The following is a 20069-nucleotide window of genomic DNA, read 5'->3' on the forward strand; positions in this document are numbered from 1 at the left end:
TTTTCATCATCCTTAATGGCACTACTGTTAACCCATAAGTTAAACAAAAATTGCTCACTATCTGACATTTCATCATCTACTCCCCTAATGCTGTTAAGATTACCTGCTGTCAATTCCTTCTCATTTTTCTTACATGTATCAAGATCAAATAACTCATTGACTAAAATTCTGGCATCCTTATCATTCAAACTGTCAACTGTTTTCATGTGTACCTCACTAACTTCATTACTATCCTCTTTTATATTAGTAATCCCTAAAGCTTCCAACTCCTCACTTACACCAATAAAACATCTTTCTTCACTACTATCCTCAATCTCCTTTGCTTCCCAATCAACATCACAAAAATTATCCTCTTGATCCTCTGCACCCTTACCTTCAGTATGCAGATACACATTTAAATCATCCTTACTAGGTGCTCTTTCCATTCCTAGCCCACCAGACTCTTCCATAAGTTCTCTAATTCCTAATACACTTGGATCATTTCAACAACTGTTTTCCAGCAAGGTGCCCCTCTCAGCCCACTCATAGAATGAATCTAAGTTTAATTCTTCACAGTTTTCTAAGCAATCAGTGTCTTTAAATAACTTACCTTTTGTTTCTGGTTTATTTGTATGACATATATTATTTGTAACAGATACTACATTAATGGGATAACACTTCTCTTTAAAATAATTACTCCTTATGTCACTGGTATCTTTCTGTTTAGTTAGACAGTTTGGGTTGGCGCTTTCCATTTGTGTATAAGTAGCTCCTACCTTGCGGACCGCCAATGGAGCCCTGTTCAATTCTCCCCATACCATTATGACTATTCCATTCCTTTGGTTTATTTCCAAAGTGCCTGTTACCAAATTGATTATGACTATTTCCATATTGACCCTTGTAATGGAAATTGTGTCCTTGTGATCCCTTGAAATTGTACTGGTGATTTCTCTGATGAGAATCACTACTTCCAAAACGGTGTGGTTCCTTTTTATCATGTTGTGTGTTTCCCCAATTTGTATGCCCTGTCTTTTGAAAATGGTTTTGACTATGGTGTGGTGATTTACCCGTTTTCTCAATAATTCTGTCTAGTTTGTCAACATATTTCAAAAACTGATCAATTGTGTCATCTGGACCATAAGTGAACTCCCACTGTAGTTCACACGGTAGCCTCCTTTTAAGTGCATCAGTTTGAGTGAGTTCATCAAAAGGTTTGCTTAGGTGAGTGAGTTTCCTTAACTGATTTCTGCAAAATTGCTTCATGCTACCATATTCATGTTTATAAACAGGTCCATTCAAGAATTCGCTTTTTATTCTTGCTTGTTCTGTCTCTGACCAGAATTTACTTAAGAACCTCTCCTCAAACTCTGCAAAAGCCATTCCCTCCATACAATAATGATTAGTCCATGACAATGCTTCACCTTCTAGAAATCTTTTCACAAATTTAATTTTCAAATTATCATTCATATTTGGAAAAAAGTTATCTTTGCAATGCTGCAGGAAATCTACCGGATGCATACTGCTCTCATCTGAAAAGTTTTTTACTGGAATGTTGCACCACAAAGTGCCAATATTGTTCGGCAAACTATTGGTGACCATATTGCTACTAACATTTTCAAGTTTCTTAGTGATGTCATTAATACTACTTTCTAAACTCTTGACTTCATTTTTGTTTATCTGATTATTTACATCTATTTTTTCAGTAATAATTCCTATCTTTTGTTCAAATTTGCTTTCTACTTTAACAATTTTATCGTCTACAAGAGAAATACGACCAGATACTGTTTCTTCTACATGTTTGATATCTGAATGCACAACTTTAAATGCATTATGGATTTTCTCTCTACCTGTATTAACTTCAGTTTTCAGATTTTTTACTTTTGCATCTACATTTTTAACTTTTCTCCCGACATAATTGACCTTACCCGTGATCTTAACCATATTACGACTCAAATTAGAAATTTTTGCTTCTACTTTTTGAAAGTGATCGTCATTTTTCTTTTCATATTCTTTGAACTGTTTTTCAAATTTATCGCTCATGAGCTTAAGAGTCTGGTCTAACTGAGCAGCATTGTTTTGCTCCATTTGATCCAAACGAATCTCATTAACATCGAGTCTGTCTTTAATATTTCCTAACCACTGTCTGTTTTGTCTGTTAGTGTCATCAATTGCCTTAAATTTTCCCTCCATATAATTCATTAATTTTGATAACATGTCTTTAACTTCATTCTGTCTTTCCGTACGAGTTTCAACTTTGTCTACAGGATTCGGACTATTACTGTTGCATTCACTTTCGTATAATAAATTTACATCTGTACTAGCGTTGGCGACACCGTCGTCAATACTTTCCTCTTTCACAATAGTCATCTTTTTACACAGGAATAAACAAAACACAACAAATTTATCTTTTCTAAAGGATACTAAACTATCTTACTCACAGTTTACTGGTTTTCTTATCTTATAACGTCTTCTTTGCTGATTGGTGCGTGATGGAATTCACAACACTGAAACACTACACTTATATGAATATTGCTTTTTTGTTGCACAACACTGTACACTTTTTCTTCTTTCTTGACTTATTGCGCCGTTATTCTTGCTCCAGTAACTGCATTCCGTTGTCTTGAAGTATCACCATTTGACTTCCTTTATCTTGAAGGTATCAGCATACGACTTCCTTGAACATTCTCATCCAGGATGTACGAATTCTGTCGTTTTCTTCGCAATCTTGGTGGTAATTTATTTCAGTAAAGTTTTCAATAATCCCGAACGACGCCACCATATTGTACTGGTTGTTACCTATCTCGTTTCTTGGTAACTGAATGATTGTGGAATCTTACACTGTATAGTGTGGTAGGACCACATTCGCACCACGTGTTTTTAATTGAGAATAATACGAGTAGTTCCAGCACAATTTCAGCAAGACTTATTTATTAGTAGCTGCTGAAAGATTACACACTGCAGATCTCGTTTGTCTAGGGGTTTTCGAAGTTTTGTCTGCAAAAATAATTACTCCATCAACCATGGCCTGGGTTTTCTTCTTGTTTGAAATAAACACTACCGGATCCGAAATACTTTCAGCGAAAAATTATATTTATTCGTACTTTTTGTTTAGTAACTACAACATTTTCACTATGTACATTGATTGATACTCTAAATGCATTATACTGTACTGGTCACGTAAACACGTCCATCTCCCTCCAATACCGACAAAGAAGTGGCGGGCAAGCCAAAATGTGCCCGGAAGTTGCAGACGTTCTTGCATTCCAGATTCTTTGGTCTACTGACCTTAATAAACTCCAAAGATACATATAAATAAATACACATAAATATACAACATTTAACATCTCAAACAAATCCATTATTTATCATAAAAGAAAATATTCATAATTAAATAAATTAAACACACTTTCTGGCAACATAATGAAGTTACCTTAGGTCTTTACTGTGGGCATCGTACTTTTCGCATGGTATAAACTTTATCTCCGACAGTTAATTACATTACAAGCACTAGGGTAATGGTGAGCTCGCCGATCATTGTAGTTAGCTGATGAGGATTCTGCAGCTTGCTACCCTTAAGAGTCGTCCATCTTCATGGTGGGTGTTATGTCGTAAGGTACTAACCATTGGCTGTTTGACTTCCACAGCCTACCGTGCTATAAATTTTTTTGCCAGGGATGAAAACACTTGCAACTGTTAATAAATTTTCAGATTCATTTTTCTGCAGTAATAGCCTTTGTTTTGTTGTTGTTATCTGAATTGAAGTTTTGAGCAGCCTGATGTGGTTGTTTCACATGGTCATTAAGTTCATTTATGTAGTAAACCTATGTACACACTCTTACACCACTGTAGGTAGGCTGTAAATTTGCCTGTAACATGTGTCATAAGGGGGTTATGCTTTGCCACACAGTGTTCATTGTTGATGTATGCAGAAATAACTTAAGCCACCCCTCGGTCCCTAAAACAACTTCATTCTGTCAAGACAATGTTGTACATGTTCATGCTCCTTCATAGTGAGGTGTTTGCATTCCAAAGAACCCGTATCCTTTGTCTGGAAGTTTGATCCTGTAGCTGTTGCATATCTAATTTAGTGTTGTCAAGGAAGTTGCTTCCTGTATTTCATAGCAAGACATGGTTCCCATACCTCTGCAAATGTGGAAATAACAGTTCTCTCTTCTTGCCATGTCTTGTGATTACTGCACACAGTGAATTTTCTTTGAAAATATAAGGTCAGGAATACCTTGAATTCTCAATTATTTACAAGTAACTCCTGTGTGACTGTAATTACTTAGAGTTGTTAAAGCAAAGGATATGTGCAGATATTTCTTAATGGCTTAAAATTACTTCATTTGGTTCTGGCTGTTGTTGGTAGTTGCTGTGAACAGACAACTGAAATGTGACATACAAGTATAAACAGTCCAAGCTTTGAGCATTTCACAAGCTATTTCTTTTGTTTCCTGCTACCTGTAAGCTTCATCCATCTTGAAAATGTTGTATGGGAAAAGTCATTATCTTGCTAATGTGATTTATATGCTATCAATAGTTCTGAATTATCCCTGAGAAGGGTTTGATTGTTTTGATGTTGCTGAGCTGTAGGTAACTAGAGATGGCTTCTGGCTTCACCCGGTCTGACTTCAGTCCTTCGTACAAAATTATGTTTTCCAAGTACCTCAAACTGCATTTAATATGTTGAGACATTCACTGTTATTCTGGCCAGTTGGTCATTATGCTCAGTTAGGGATGCTTCCAGTATGACTGCCATTGAAGTAAGTAAAGAACTTTTTCTCTTGTAACATTTTGATCCTAGATCTGCTGAGCTTTTGGAATGTACAGGGCAATTTCTTTACTTACAAGGGCATTCTTTTATTATTACTGAGATGTTGCACTGGAGACATTTTCCCTTCTTTCTCCTTACCTGGCAATAGCTTTTGCCCATACCTAACATGGATAAATATTTTGCTTGTGCACACTGCAGAGTATTTTATCTGTTCTGTGTAATTGTTAAATGAATAAAGTCTTTGTGCAATTTTTCAAACAGTTGCCAGTTAGTATATGTCATTTTCACTTAACAGTTTGGTATTGTTTATTAAGTAGTATGATGATAGGAAGTCCTTCGACTAGTACTAGTCATTGATGAACATTTGTTTTATCTCCTTATGCGGTGCGTACTTTGCGATGTGTGTTGTTTAACAGGGCCAAATGCTTACAACCATCCCCCCAACCATGGATAACATTCTCAGCTCATGTCTGGTATTGTTATATGTCAGCATATTTCCAGGTAAGTAGAATATATCTTGATAGGTGGTTCACAGCTATACAAAGGACACTCATCCCCTTCTCATTTACACACTCTTCTTCAGTAGCACTGTCAATTTCTGAACTCTTACAATGTCTAATAACGGTCATAGCTTCATGTTACGAGTTACGTGTGTCATCACAAGCCCTGGGGGGGGGGGGGGGGGGGGGGGAGCATCGGTCCTGATTGACCAACGTTTCTTCCTCTGCCATTGGAGTCCTTGGTTGTAGTATGTAGAGGCGTTGGGTCAGCTCACTGCTCTCGTGGCTTACGTCAGTTTTCATGAAATGAAGTCACTACTACTTCATCGAGTAGCTCTTCATTAGGCATCAAGAGGCTGAATGCATCCCGTTAAAGTCCACTCGCACTCAGCTACTGGAGCAGACGTCATCAGTCATTACTGTGGTGTCACCGCCAGACACCACACTTGCTAGGTGGTAGCCTTTAAATCAGCCGCGGTCCGGTAGTATACGTCGGACCCGCGTGTCGCCACTGTCAGTGATTGCAGACCGAGCGCCGCCACATGGCAGGTCTAGAGAGACGTCCTAGCACTCGCCCCAGTTGTACAGCCGACTTTGCTAGGAAGGGTTCACTGACAAATACGCTCTCATTTGCCGAGACGATAGTTAGCATAGCCTTCAGCTGCGTCATTTGCTGCGACCTAGCAAGGCGCCATTACCAGTTTATATTGAGATTGTAATTATGTATCATCAAGAGCGATGTTCTTCAATTATGGATTAAAGTTAAGTATTCAAGCAACTACGTTATTTTCTTGATAGGATAATTACTTTACCTTGTTCCAGACCTCACGCCAGTCTGCGTGTGATTAAACGCGTGCATTTCGGCCTCCTCTAGCAACACGGTGTTGGCTCTTCTGCCAACACATCAGTTACCTTGTTGAATTTTACTACCAAGTTGTCTAGCTCCACTTCTTCTTCAAGCAATTTACTGGTGTGTTGGGTAAATATAACACAGATACAACCAGTTGTCTCTGCATTTCCCTTTCATTGAAGTTTCTGTCATCTGTGGAATTCCTCATGAATCTCTTTTTACTAGGTCATAATAGTGTCTGTAACACAACTTTAGGCGGACTTCCTGTCTGCTGCCACACTGTCTTGTAGTCTTCTCATGCTTGCCCTAATTTTGCGTACAGTTTCTCTTCTTCTCATTTTTCTTGTTGTATATTGATTTGTTGTCAAACTTCGACAGATTTTTTAGTTACTCTTTGTTTTTCATGTATGTTCCTTCATTTAAGCTATTCTGTGCTCTTTTTCAATCTGTACAGCCAGCTTAATTATTATTGAAACTTCACAGCAGATTAAAACTGTTTGCTGGAACAAGACTCGAACTCGGGACCTTTACCTTTTTCGAGTGAGTGCTCTAGTGACTGGGCTACCCAACCCCAATTCATGACCTGTCCTCACAGCTTTACTTTAGTCAGTACCTCATCTGTACCTTCTAAACTTCACAAAAACTCTCCTGTGAAATTTGCAAATCTAGCACTCCTGGAAGAAAGAATACTGCAGAGACATGGCTTAGCCACAGCATTAGGATATTTCCATTATTTTTCCCCATGGTGCATTCCTTTCAGTCTCCAGTTTTGTACTGCTGTATGCAAGTTAATGCAGCTATCACTTTTTGTGTAATTTCTGTGGATATTTTTTCTTTTTCTACCAATTGCTGTGACGTCTAATCACTCATCTTTCTCCATGTCCTTAGCTTTGGACATCTCTGCTGTGTAAGTAGAAATGGCATGTAGGCAACCAATAAAATGGCAGGTCTGAGGGATTGCCGCATTATCAGGTGACATTTCTGGTGTTTACCTCATGTGTATTGCTACTTGGAAACAAACAGTATGTAGACTATTTTTAAGTTTATCATTATGAATACGGAATGCTTATGGTGGATTAGTAAGAAATATTATATTTGGTTTGATGTGGTACGCTTGCAGCCTTTTGCATCTTTATTGTTACATGGTGTTTTATTATATTTTAAGTAGACAGTCTTGGAAACTGCATAAGATCTTAAATCAACCTAAAGCATTCTGCAGTATTAGCATAATCCGCCACAGCAACAGCTGAGATTGCGAAAGAGCTTCCTGAGAACATCCGAGAAGCTCACCATTTCACCAGAGAAGGCAAGGCTGAAGTTATGGAAGAAGTCAACGCCTCACCTGCAGACGCCAGAAGGTGAAGAACTACCACCTGGACACAACGAGAGCTGGCTGGTGTGGAAATCTTTAAACAGATTACGATCAGGAGTTGGACGATCCAGAGACAACCTGAAGAGATGGGGCTTCAGAACAGAAGATACGTCCTGTAATTGTGGACAAGAACAAACCACAAGCCAAATGCTCCAGTGCATTTTGTGCCCTACATCATGCACGAAGATTGATCTCCTGCAAGCCACTCTAAGCGCCTGGGCGGTTGCAAACTACTGGGCACACATAATATAAATACAATTTGTGTGTGTGTGTGTGTGTGTGTGTGTGTGTGTGTGTGTGTATAATAGAAAGAAACATTCCATATGGGAAAAATATATTTAAAAAATGCTGTGACTTACCAAGTGGGAAAGCACTGGTAGATAGACACAATAAAAAACACACAAACACACACACACAAATCTCAAGCTTTCGCAACCCACGGTTGCTTCATCAGGAAAGAGGGAAGGAGAGGGAAAGACGAAAGGATGTGGGTTTTAAGGGAGAGGGTAAGGAGTCATTCCAATCCCAGGAGCGGAAAGACTTACCTTAGGGGGGAAAAAGGGACAGGTATACACTCGCGCGCGCACACACATATCCATCCGCACATATAGAGACACAAGCAGACATGTAAAGGCAAAGTGTTTGGGCAGAGATGTCAGTCGAGGCGGAAGTACGGAGGCAAAGATGTTGTTGAATGACAGGTGAGGTATGAGCGGCGGCAACTTGAAATTAGCGGAGGTTGAGGTCTGGTGGGTAAGGGCAAGAGAGGATATATTGAAGGGCAAGTTCCCATCTCCGGAATTCTGATAGGTTGGTGTTAGTGGGAAGTATCCAGATAACCGGGACGGTGTAACACTGTGCCAAGATGTGCTGGCCGTGCACCAAGGCATGTTTAGCCACAGGGTGATGCTCATTACCAACAAACACTGTTTGCCTGTGTCCATTCATGCGAATGGGCAGTTTGTTGCTGGTCATTCCCACATAGAATGCTTCACAGTGTAGGCAGGTCAGTTGGTAAATCATGTGGGTGCTTCCACACGTGGCTCTGCCTTTGATCGTGTATACCTTCCAGGTTACAGGACTGGAGTAGGTGGTGGTGGAAGGGCGCGTGGGACAGGTTTTACACCAGGGGCGGTTACAAGGGTAGGAGCGAGAGGGTAGGGAAGGTAGTTTGGGGATTTTATAGGGATGAACCAAGAGGTTACGAAGGTTAGGTGGACAGCGGAAAGACACTCTTAGTGGAATGGGGAGGATTTCATGAAGGATGGATCTCATTTCAGGGCAGGATTTGAGGAAGTCGTATCCCTGCGGAGAGCCACATTCAGTCTGATCCAGTCCCGGAAAGTATCCAGTCACAAGTGGGCACTTTTGGGGTTCTTCTGTGGGAGGTTCTGGGTTTGAGGGGGTGAGAAATTGGCTCTGGTTATTTGCTTCTGTACCAGGTCGGGAGGGTAGTTGCGGGATGCGAAAGCTGTTTTCAGGTTGTTGGTGTAATGGTTCAGGCATTCGGCACTGGATCAGATTCGTTTGCCACGAAGACCCAAGCTGTAGGGAAGGGACCGTTTGATATTGAATGGGTGGCAGCTGTCATAATGGAGGTACTGGTGTTTGTTGGTGGGTTTGATGAGGACAGATGTTGACAGATGGAGGTCAATGTCGAGGAAAGTGGCATGGGATTTGGAGTAGGACCAGGTGAATCTGATGGAACCAAAGGAGTTGAGGTTGGAGAGGAAATTCTGGAGTTCTTCTTCACTGTGAGTCCAGATCATGAAGATGTCATCAATAAATCTGTACCAAACTTTGGGTTGGTAGGCCTGGGTAACCAAGAAGGCTTCCCAAAGTTTGGTACAGATTTATTGAAATGAACGGACACAGGCAGACAGTTTTTGTTGGTAATGAGGATCACCCTGTGGCTAAACATGCCTTTGTGCACGGCCAGCACATCTTGGCACAGTGTTACACTGTCCGGATTATCTGGATACTTCCCACCAACACCAACCTATCCGAACTCCAGAGATGGGAACTTGCTCTTCAATACATCCTCTCTTCCCGTTACCCACCAGGCCTCAATCTCCGCTAATTTCAAGTTGCCGCCACTCATACCTCACCTGTCATTCAACAACATCTTTGCCTCTGCACTTCCGCCTCGACTGACATCTCTGCCCAAACTCTTTGCCTTTACATATCTCTGCTTGTGTCTGTATATGTGCGGATGGATATGTGTGTGTGTGCGCGAGTGTATACCTGTCCCGTTTTCCCCCTAAGGTATAGTCTTTCCGCTCCCGGGATTGGAATGACTCCTTACCCTCTCCCTTAAAACCCACATCCTTTCGTCTTTCCCTCTCCTTCCCTCTTTCCTGATGAAGCAACCGTGGGTTGCGAAAGCTTGAGATTTGTGTGTGTGTGTGTGTGTGTGTGTGTGTGTGTGTGTGTGTGTGTTTGTGTGGTTTTTATTGTTTATCTACCAGCTATGGCTACTGTAAATTTGTATGTTTCTGACTCGAGAATAAAAAAAGCTGGTGATTAGGTCCTTCATAAGTATTTTATTCACAGCTGCTCCTGCAATACAACTTTGGTAAATTGGAGTAAATCTACATCTACATCTATACTCCGCGAGCCACCTTACGGTGTGTGGCGGAGGGTACTTATTGTACCACTATCTGATCCCCCCTTCCCTGTTCCATTCACGAATTGTGCGTGGGAAGAACGACTGCTTGTAAGTCTCCGTATTTGCTCTAATTTCTCGGATCTTTTCGTTGTGATCATTACGCGAGATATATGTGGGCGGTAGTAATATGTTGCCCATCTCTTCCCGGAATGTGCTCTCTCGTAATTTCGATAATAAACCTCTCCGTATTGCGTAACGCCTTTCTTGAAGTGTCCGCCACTGGAGCTTGTTCAGCATCTCCGTAACGCTCTCGCGCTGACTAAATGTCCCCATGACGAATCGCGCTGCTTTTCGCTGGATCATGTCTATCTCTTCTATTAATCCAACCTGGTAAGGGTCCCATACTGATGAGCAATACTCAAGAATCGGACGAACAAGCGTTTTGTAAGCTACTTCTTTCGTCGATGAGTCACATTTTCTTAGAATTCTTCCTATGAATCTCAACCTGGCGCCTGCTTTTCCCACTATTTGTTTTATGTGATCATTCCACTTCAGATCGCTCTGGATAGTAACTCCTAAGTATTTTACGGTCGTTACCGCTTCCGATGATTTACCACCTATGGCATAATCGTACTGGAATGGATTTCTGCCCCTATGTATGCGCATTATATTACATTTATCTACGTTTAGGGAAAGCTGCCAGCTGTCGCACCATTCATTAATCCTCTGCAGGTCTTCCTGGAGTACGTACGAGTCTTCTGATGTTGCTACTTTCTTGTAGACAACCGTGTCATCTGCAAATAGCCTCACGGAGCTACCGATGTTGTCAACTAAGTCTTTTATGTATATTGTAAACAATAAAGGTCCTATCACGCTTCCTTGCGGTACTCCCAAAATTACCTCTACATCTGCAGATTTTGAACCGTTAAGAATGACATGTTGTGTTCTTTCTTCTAGGAAATCCTGAATCCAATCACAAACCTGTCCGATATTCCGTAAGCTCGTATTTTTTTCACTAAACGTAAGTGCGGAACCGTATCAAATGCCTTCCTGAAGTCCAGGAATACGGCATCAATCTGCTCGCCAGTGTCTACGGCACTGTGAATTTCTTGGACAAATAGGGCGAGCTGAGTTTCACATGATCTCTGTTTGCGGAATCCATGTTGGTTATGATGAAGGAGATTTGTATTATCTAAGAACGTCATAATACGAGAACATAAAACATGTTCCATTATTCTACAACAGATTGACGTAAGCGAAATAGGCCTATAATTATTCGCATCTGATTTATGACCCTTCTTGAAAATGGGAACGACCTGCGCTTTCTTCCAGTCGCTAGGTACTTTACGTTCTTCCAGAGATCTAAGATAAATTGCTGATAGAAAGGGGGCAAGTTCTTTAGCATAATCACTGTAGAATCTTATGGGTATCTCGTCTGGTCCGGATGCTTTTCCGCTACTAAGTGATAGCAGTTGTTTTTCAATTCCGATATCGTTTATTTCAATATTTTCCATTTTGGCGTCCGTGCGACGGCTGAAGTCAGGGACCGTGTTACGATTTTCCGCAGTGAAACAGTTTCGGAACACTGAATTCAGTATTTCTGCTTTTCTTCGGTCGTCCTCTGTTTCGGTGCCATCGTGGTCAACGAGTGACTGAATAGGGGATTTAGATCCGCTTACCGATTTTACATATGACCAAAACTTTTTAGGGTTCTTGTTTAGATTGTTTGCCACTGTTTTATGTTCGAATTCGTTGAATGCTTCTCTCATTGCTCTCTTTACGCTCTTTTTCGCTTCGTTCAGCTTTTCCTTATCAGCTATGATTCGACTACTCTTAAACCTATGATGAAGCTTTCTTTGTTTCCGTAGTACCTTTCGTACATGATTGTTATACCACGGTGGATCTTTCCCCTCGCTTTGGACCTTAGTCGGTACGAACTTATCTAAGGCGTACTGGACGATGTTTCTGAATTTTTTCCATTTTTGTTCCACATCCTCTTCCTCAGAAATGAACGTTTGATGGTGGTCACTCAGATATTCTGCGATTTGTGTCCTATCACTCTTGTTAAGCAAATATATTTTCCTTTCTTTCTTGGCATTTCTTATTACACTTGTAGTCATTGATGCAACCACTGACTTATGATCACTGATACCCTCTTCTACATTCACGGAGTCGAAAATTTCCGGTCTATTTGTTGCTATGAGGTCTAAAACGTTAGCTTCACGAGTTGGTTCTCTAACTATCTGCTCGAAGTAATTCTCGGACAAGGCAGTCAGGATAATGTCACAAGAGTCTCTGTCCCTGGCTCCAGTTCTGATTGTGTGACTATCCCATTCTATACCTGGTAGATTGAAGTCTCCTCCTATTACAATAGTATGATCACGAAACTTCTTCACGACGTTCTGCAGGTTCTCTCTGAGGCGCTCAACTACTACGGTTGCTGATGCAGGTGGTCTATAGAAGCATCCGACTATCATATCTGACCCACCTTTGATACTTAACTTAACCCAGATTATTTCACATTCGCATTCGCTAATAACTTCACTGGATATTATTGAATTCTTTACTGCTATAAATACTCCTCCACCATTGGCGTTTATCCTATCCTTGCGGTATATATTCCATTCTGTGTCTAGGATTTCGTTACTGTTCACTTCCGGTTTTAACCAACTTTCCGTTCCTAATACTATATGCGCACTATTTCCTTCAATAAGCGATACTAATTCAGGAACCTTGCCCTGGATACTCCTGCAGTTTACCAATATTACGTTAACTTTTCCTGTTTTTGGTCTCTGAGGACGGACGTTCTTTATCAACGATGCTGATGTTCTCTCTGGTAAGCCGTCAGGTATTTTATCGTTTCGCCCAAGGGGGGGTCCCTCTAACCTAAAAAACCCCCGTGTGCACGCCACACGTACTCTGCTACCCTAGTAGCTGCTTCCGGTGTGTAGTGCACGCCTGACCTGTCTAGGGGGGCCCTACAGTTCTCCACCCAATAACGGAGGTCGATGAATTTGCAACCATTATAGTCGCAGAGTCGTCTGAGCCTCTGGTTTAGACCCTCCACACGGCTCCAAACCAGAGGACCGCGATCAACTCTGGGCACTATGCTGCAGATATTAAGCTCAGCTTGCACTCCGCGTGCGATGCTGGTTGTCTTCACCAAATCAGCCAGCCGCCGGAAGGAACCAAGGATGGCCTCAGAACCCAAGCGGCAGGCGTCATTCGTTCCGACATGTGCTACTATCTGCAGCCGGTCACACCCAGTGCGTTCAATAGCTGCCGGAAGGGCCTCCTCCACATTACGGACGAGACCCCCCGGCAAGCACACCGAGTGCACACTGGCATTCTTCCCCGACCTACCCGCTATTTTCCTGAGGGGCTCCATAACCCGCCTAACGTTGGAGCTCCCTATAACTAATAGGCCCGCCCTCTGTGACTGTCGGGACCTTGCCGGAGAAATCATGACAGGCTTTCTTAGTTTAGTTATTTCTTCGCGTAAATTGGTTTTCGAAGAATTCGTTTAACTTCTCATGAGCCATGAGATGTAAATGATATTCGGTTCATCAGTTTTGTAATATTTACACTATGACTTGCATCCTCACCCCCACCCCTTTTCCCTTCTTTTGGAGCTGCTTCAGTTTTATTCATATAAGCTTGCCTCATTCACGTTATGTTGCTGTTGGTCTGAGAACTCAGGTGTAGATCAGCATACCAGGCATTGAATTTGCTGTATGGTGGCTTCTGTCTAGCAGGTAGTTGCCGATGCCAGTTATTTTCCAGAGGGCTTGTTGTGTCACTGTGTCATGCACTTCCACTTTTCATTATGTTTGTCTTCAAGGAAAGTTTCAAATGTTGCTTCTATCCTATCCTGTTGTAATAACCATCACATATCCCACACTTGGTACCATTTAGGTTTCCCAGTGTCACATTAGCCTCTAAATCTTTAAGATGGTACAACACCTTGGTTCAGGTATTTGGCTATTTAGTCATGCTCATACAGCCTGAGCAAAAACTCCTAATAGCATATAGTAGTGTGATGCAATAATCTGTGGGATTTTGTGTGTGTGTGTGTGTGGGGGGGGGGGGGGGGGGGGGGGGAGAGAGAACACTCACTTTCTTAGTAGGTGGCTGTGGTCCAGTTGCTCAAAAATGTTTCACTTGCCACTTGCCTGTTGTGGTTTGATGGACCCGTTGGAGTATAATGATTAATTCTTTCAAGGTTCTTCCTGAAGTGATTTACTACTTTGACCAGTGTAGTGGGAACATGTTCAGTTATTTGCGGTGTTTCAATCTTAACTGATCATTATTGGTTGTACATTTGTCTACAGGTAAGCTATACCTAGAACTGAAGCGCTACAGGGAAGCGGAGAGTATATACAAACAGCTGCTAATGCGGAATCCAGAAAACACATCATATTATATGAAGTTGCAGGAAGCACAGCAGCTGAAGGATCCTCATGATATTCTGCGTATGTTTACTGGCTACCAAGAGCTTTTCCCTAGAGCACAGGCACCGAAGCGACTACCACTGAATTATGCTTCAGGTAAGACCTTGTTTTTCTTCCTTGAACTTCTTTGCAAATGACAGTCCTATAGAAAATATTTGGCAGACTATTTGTACAATCTCAGATTGTACATTTGTATCAGTAATTACTGTATGAAATACTTCTGTCATGAATTTACTAAAATGATTTTGTTATCCCCTATATTTTGTTGGCTAGTAACATCATTGTCCTGTATGTAACATTGTTTACAGGTTTCTTCCCTGGATATCCCAAAATTTATGTTTGGGGATGAGACTGGAAGATGAAAATAAATAAGTAAATAATAAATTTTTAACAGTCATCATGTAGGAAGTCGAGGGAGTGGGGAGGAGGGCGGGTGAGCGGATTATGCTACCAGAGGTTAACCCAGGCAGGAGAACAGTGGATGAAAGGATGTGTTAGGAAGCAAGTTCCCATCTCCAAAGTTTAGATGAACTGAAGAAGGAATATCTTGTTCTGTCTCTTTGTCCACTCTGATGATGCAGTTTGAGGAGTAGCAAGTGGAATTTGAGCCAGCTGAATAAGGCATATATTCTTTTATAATCGATTGTTAAAGTCTTTAAGTTACAGAAGCAGCAATGATGCAACAATTGAGTAGATAGTTGTAGTGCTTTATTCGAAATGGTTCTAGTTAAATGAATCTGGCTTTCTTGGTATATTTCACTTTAGTTTAAGGAAATGTCGGGAAAGGGCAAAGATGTCAGAAACAACAAGAAAAAGTCTGAATAGAATTCACTAGGCAAAATCAAACAATGGAAAATCCAAGGTGGAATAATGACAATATTATGAAAAGGGTAGATTGCTACTCCCCATCCAGTGGAGATGTTTAGTCACAGACAAGTGTGACAAAAAGACTGCTAAATAAGTAAGCTTATGGACAAAAGACCTCCTTCTGGAGTAGACAACGGCCAAAAGGCCTTCTTCTGGAGTTAACACACACACACACAACTACTGCCGAGGACTGGTTGTTTAGCCTCAGTATGTTGTCTAATTCACAAGAAGGTCTTATGGTTGAAATCTTACTTGGTTAACAGTCTTTTTGTTCTGCCAGTCTGTGACTCAATTTCTCCACTATATGTTGAGTAGCAGTCTATCCTTTTCATAATGGAAGGAGAAGATTATATCATAATTAAACTTTTTGGGATTTTTTCATGGTGGCTCCATTAAGTTTCCTCAGAAACTAATCAGAAATCCAACATTGCATTAATTTCCATCATATTTCCTCCATCATGTAGATACAATGTTTGTCTCCTGCTACTGTATTTTTGTTGAGATATCATATCTGCTCCCATAATTATACTAGAAAATGCACCACTGAATTTGTGCTGAACATATCTTGCGTATTTTTCAATCATTGGAACCTGAGTTACTAATAGGAAATAATTAAATGTTCATGCAGTGAAGAGAGAGTTTATAGAGGTGAGCAGTGTTATGTAAGCAAATTACATTTTTAGCTTTGTATATTTGTAATAGTGCTGCTAAGTTCATATTTTAAGAAGGATTATCAATTTATGTTGTTATAATTATCAGTTTAAATGGTTATGTAAAAACAGATTGCTCTGCCAAATGTCACCGTGTACATTTCTTTAAATTCTGTTTACAGGTTCAACATTCCGTACCATGGTAGACAAGTACCTAAGGCAAGGTCTGCATAAAGGAGTACCCCCTCTTTTTGTAGACCTTAGGTCACTTTATAAAGATCCAGAAAAGGTTGAGACCATCCATAAACTCGTCCTTCAATATGTGGATGCTTTAAAGGCTTATGGCCGATTCAGTGCACAAGGTACTTCAGTTTGCTTTCAGCTTTTCTAAGTTATTCACAGTTTGTGAAAATATGTGTGAAACAATCACACAGTAGATCTGTTCCCTAAAGTTTTCTAATGGTACAGAAAAATGTAAATTTATTTTAGGAAGTAATTGCTATTGTAGAAATATAGTCTTTAATTCATCTTGAAGTCTGTTTGACAGTTTTATAATTCACTGTTCGATGATTTATACGAGTTCAGTGGCTTCCTACAGCATAACCAATTATGAAAAATTTCTTGGTAATTTAAGAGATCATTTCATATAAAGAAAGCTTTTAAGCTTTAATTATAGTTTTTAATGGAAATTCAGTGATACGGTTCGAGGAACTGATTACTTTGCCACAACTCTGACCACGACGTAGTCAGTATTGTGGTTGTAGGAAATCCATTGGTTTTATCAGACGTGCTTGTGGAATATATTGCATGGATGGTTCTTGCATTTTTCTTAACTCTCTGCAAATAATGTAAACCGTGTGTGTGTGTGGGGGGGGGGGGGGGGGTGGCATGTTCTATTTCCAGTTGTTGTTGTTGTGGTCTTCAGTCCTGAGACTGGTTTGATGCAGCTCTCCATGCTACTCTATCCTGTGCAAGCTTCTTCATCTCCCAGTACCTACTGCAACCTACATCCTTCTGAATCTGCTTAGTGTATGCATCTCTTGGTCTCCCCCTACGATTTTTACCCTCCACGCTGCCCTCCAATACTAAATTGGTGATCCCTTGATGCCTCAGAACATGTCCTACCAACCGATCCCTTCTTCTGGTCAAGTTGTGCCACAAACTCCTCTTCTCCCCAATCCTATTCAGTACCTCCTCACTAGTTATGTGATCTACCCATCTAATCTTCAGCATTCTTCTGTAGCACCACATTTCGAAAGCTTCTATTCTCTTCTAGTCCAAACTATTTATCGTCCATGTTTCACTTCCATACATGGCTACACTCCATACAAATACATTCAGAAAAGACTTCCTGACACTTAAATCTATACTCGATGTTAACAAATTTCTCTTCTTCAGAAACGCTTTCCTTGCCATTGCCAGTCTACATTTTATATCCTCTCTACTTCGAACATCATCAGTTATTTTGCTCCCCAAATAGCAAAACTCCTTTACTACTTTAAGTTTCTCATTTCCTAATCTAATTCCCTCAGCATCACCTGACTTGATTCGGCTACATTCCATTATCCTCGTTTTGCTTTTGTTGATGTTCATCTTATATCCTCCCTTCAAGACACCATCCATTCCGTTCAACTGCTCTTCCAAGTCCTTTGCTGTCTCTGACAGAATTACAATGTCATCGGCGAACCTCAAAGTTTTTATTTCTTCTCCATGGATTTTAATACCTACTCCGAATTTTTCTTTTGTTTCCTTTACTGCTTGCTCAATATACAGATTGAATAACATCGGGGAGAGGCTACAACCCTGTCTTACTCCCTTCCCAACCACTGCTTGCCTTTCATGTCCCTCGACTCTTATAACTGCCATCTGGTTTCTGTACAAATTGTAAATAGCCTTTCGCTCCCTGTATTTTACCCCTGCCACCTTTAGAATTTGAAAGAGAGTATTCCAGTCAACATTGTCAAAAGCTTTCTCTAAGTCTACAAATGCTAGAAACATAGGTTTGCCTTTCCTTAATCTTTCTTCTAAGATAAGTCGTAAGGTCAGTATTACCTCACGTGTTCCAACATTTCTATGGAATCCAAACTGATCTTCCCCGAGGTCCGCTTCTACCAGTTTTTCCATTCGTCTGTAAAGAATTCGTGTTAGTATTTTGCAGCTGTGGCTTATTAAACTGATTGTTCTGTAATTCTCACATCTGTCAACACCTGCTTTCTTTGGGATTGGAATTATTATATTCTTCTTGAAGTCTGAGGGTATTTCGCCTGTTTCATACATCTTGCTCACCAGATGGTAGAGTTTTGTCAGGACTGGCTCTCCCAAGGCCGTCAGTAGTTCCAATGGAATGTTGTCTACTCCGGGGGCCTTGTTTCGACTCAGGTCTTTCACTGCTCTGTCAAACTCTTCACGCAGTATCTTATCTCCCATTTCATCTTCATCTACATCCTCTTCCATTTCCATAATATTGTCCTCAAGTACATCGCCCTTGTATAGACCATCTATATACTCCTTCCACCTTTCTGCTTTCCCTTCTTTGCTTAGAACTGGGTTTCCATCTGAGCTCATGATGTTCATACAAGTGGTTCTCTTATCTCCAAAGGTCTCTCATACAGTAAAGCTGCATGCCCTCGGGAAAAATTACGGCCGTAGTTTCCCCTTGCTTTCAGCTGTTCGCAGTACCAGCACAGCAAGGCCGTTTTGGTTATTGTTACAAGGCCAGATCAGTCAATCATCCAGACTGTTGCCCTTGCAACTACTGAAAAGGCTGCTGCCCCTCTTCAGGAACCACACGTTTGTCTGGCCTCTCAACAGATACCCCTCTGTTGTGGTTGTACCTACGGTACGGCTATCTGTATCGCTGAGGCACGCAAGCCTCCCCACCAACGGCAAGGTCCATGGTTCATGGGGGGCAAAACTGTAAAGTATTATTATGCTAATTGTTTAGAATACATACTAATCTTCTCTTTGTCAGTTCTGAAACATGTCTGCATGTTCCACATATTAAGTTCACCATAAGCATATTGTGAACTATGTCTTCTAGAAAAGCAACTGATCGAAGTCTAGCGATGGTTGGGACTATGGACTTTAATTTAGGAAGAGCAGGGTTCAGATCTCAATTTTGTCATCCAGATTTAGGTTTCCTGTTGATTCAGTTGAATGTAGGGATGGTTCCCGTGAAAAGAGTGTGGTTGATTCCTTTTTGCTGTCCATGTCCATCCTGGGCCTGTGTTCTGTTTCCAATGACTTTGTTACTCGTGGGATGTTAAACCCTAATTTTTCTTCTGCCATCCTTGCAAAAAGTTTGCTCCCATATGTTAGAAAATTTACATTTGTGTGTTAACAGAGGTGTGATTTACAGTTTCTTCTTCTTCTTCTTCTTCTTCTTTTTAATAAGTTTTGTTCCCTTCTGTGCCAGAGTTAAGTTCACTCAAGTGTACACAAATCGTTAGTCCTTCTAGCATTAAATTTGAATACTGTGGACAGGATAGATTGCTACTCACTGTATAGAGGAGATGCTGTGTCACAGACAAGCACAACAAAATGACTACTAGACATTTAAGCTTACAGGCAAAACGCCTTCTTTGAAAATGGAAAAATAAAATCACACACACACACACACACACACACACACACACACACACACCATCTGAACTATCCATTGTTTTAGTATTATATTTGTGTATCTTACTGCGATTCACAAACTGGTATGATTTTTAGCAAACAAATTTCATCAGTGATCAAATGTATTGTGAGGCCAACAGTTCGGACTGTTTGGATGAGCATGTGTGAACCGCATAAAAATTGTAATCAGTTTGTTTAATACAGTGAATACCTTTTCCCAAATGCAATGTTGTTCCAAAATAGAATCATACGACAATAATGAATGAAATATTTTAATTTAATGATATGTATGCCCTCAAAAGACGCCAACGTTATTCTGGTAACCAAAATAGCTGAACCAAGTAATTTTAACAGATTTTTATTTATTCCCTTTCTTTCACTCAGTTGATAATCATAG

General features: G+C 40.7%; 1 protein-coding gene across 1 annotated transcript in view; it reads left to right on the forward strand.

Annotated features, from left to right (window-relative positions):
- Positions 1-20069, forward strand: part of LOC126199073 (N-alpha-acetyltransferase 15, NatA auxiliary subunit-like) — a 137736-nt gene that overhangs the window by 43990 nt on the left and 73677 nt on the right. The window contains exons 6-7 of the mRNA XM_049935791.1: positions 14415-14630; positions 16234-16413. Of these exons, the coding sequence (XP_049791748.1) occupies positions 14415-14630; positions 16234-16413 (396 nt within the window). The remainder of the gene's footprint in view (positions 1-14414; positions 14631-16233; positions 16414-20069) is intronic.

This window comes from Schistocerca nitens, chromosome 8 (genome assembly GCF_023898315.1).
Source record: "Schistocerca nitens isolate TAMUIC-IGC-003100 chromosome 8, iqSchNite1.1, whole genome shotgun sequence".
NCBI lineage: Eukaryota > Metazoa > Arthropoda > Insecta > Orthoptera > Acrididae > Schistocerca > Schistocerca nitens.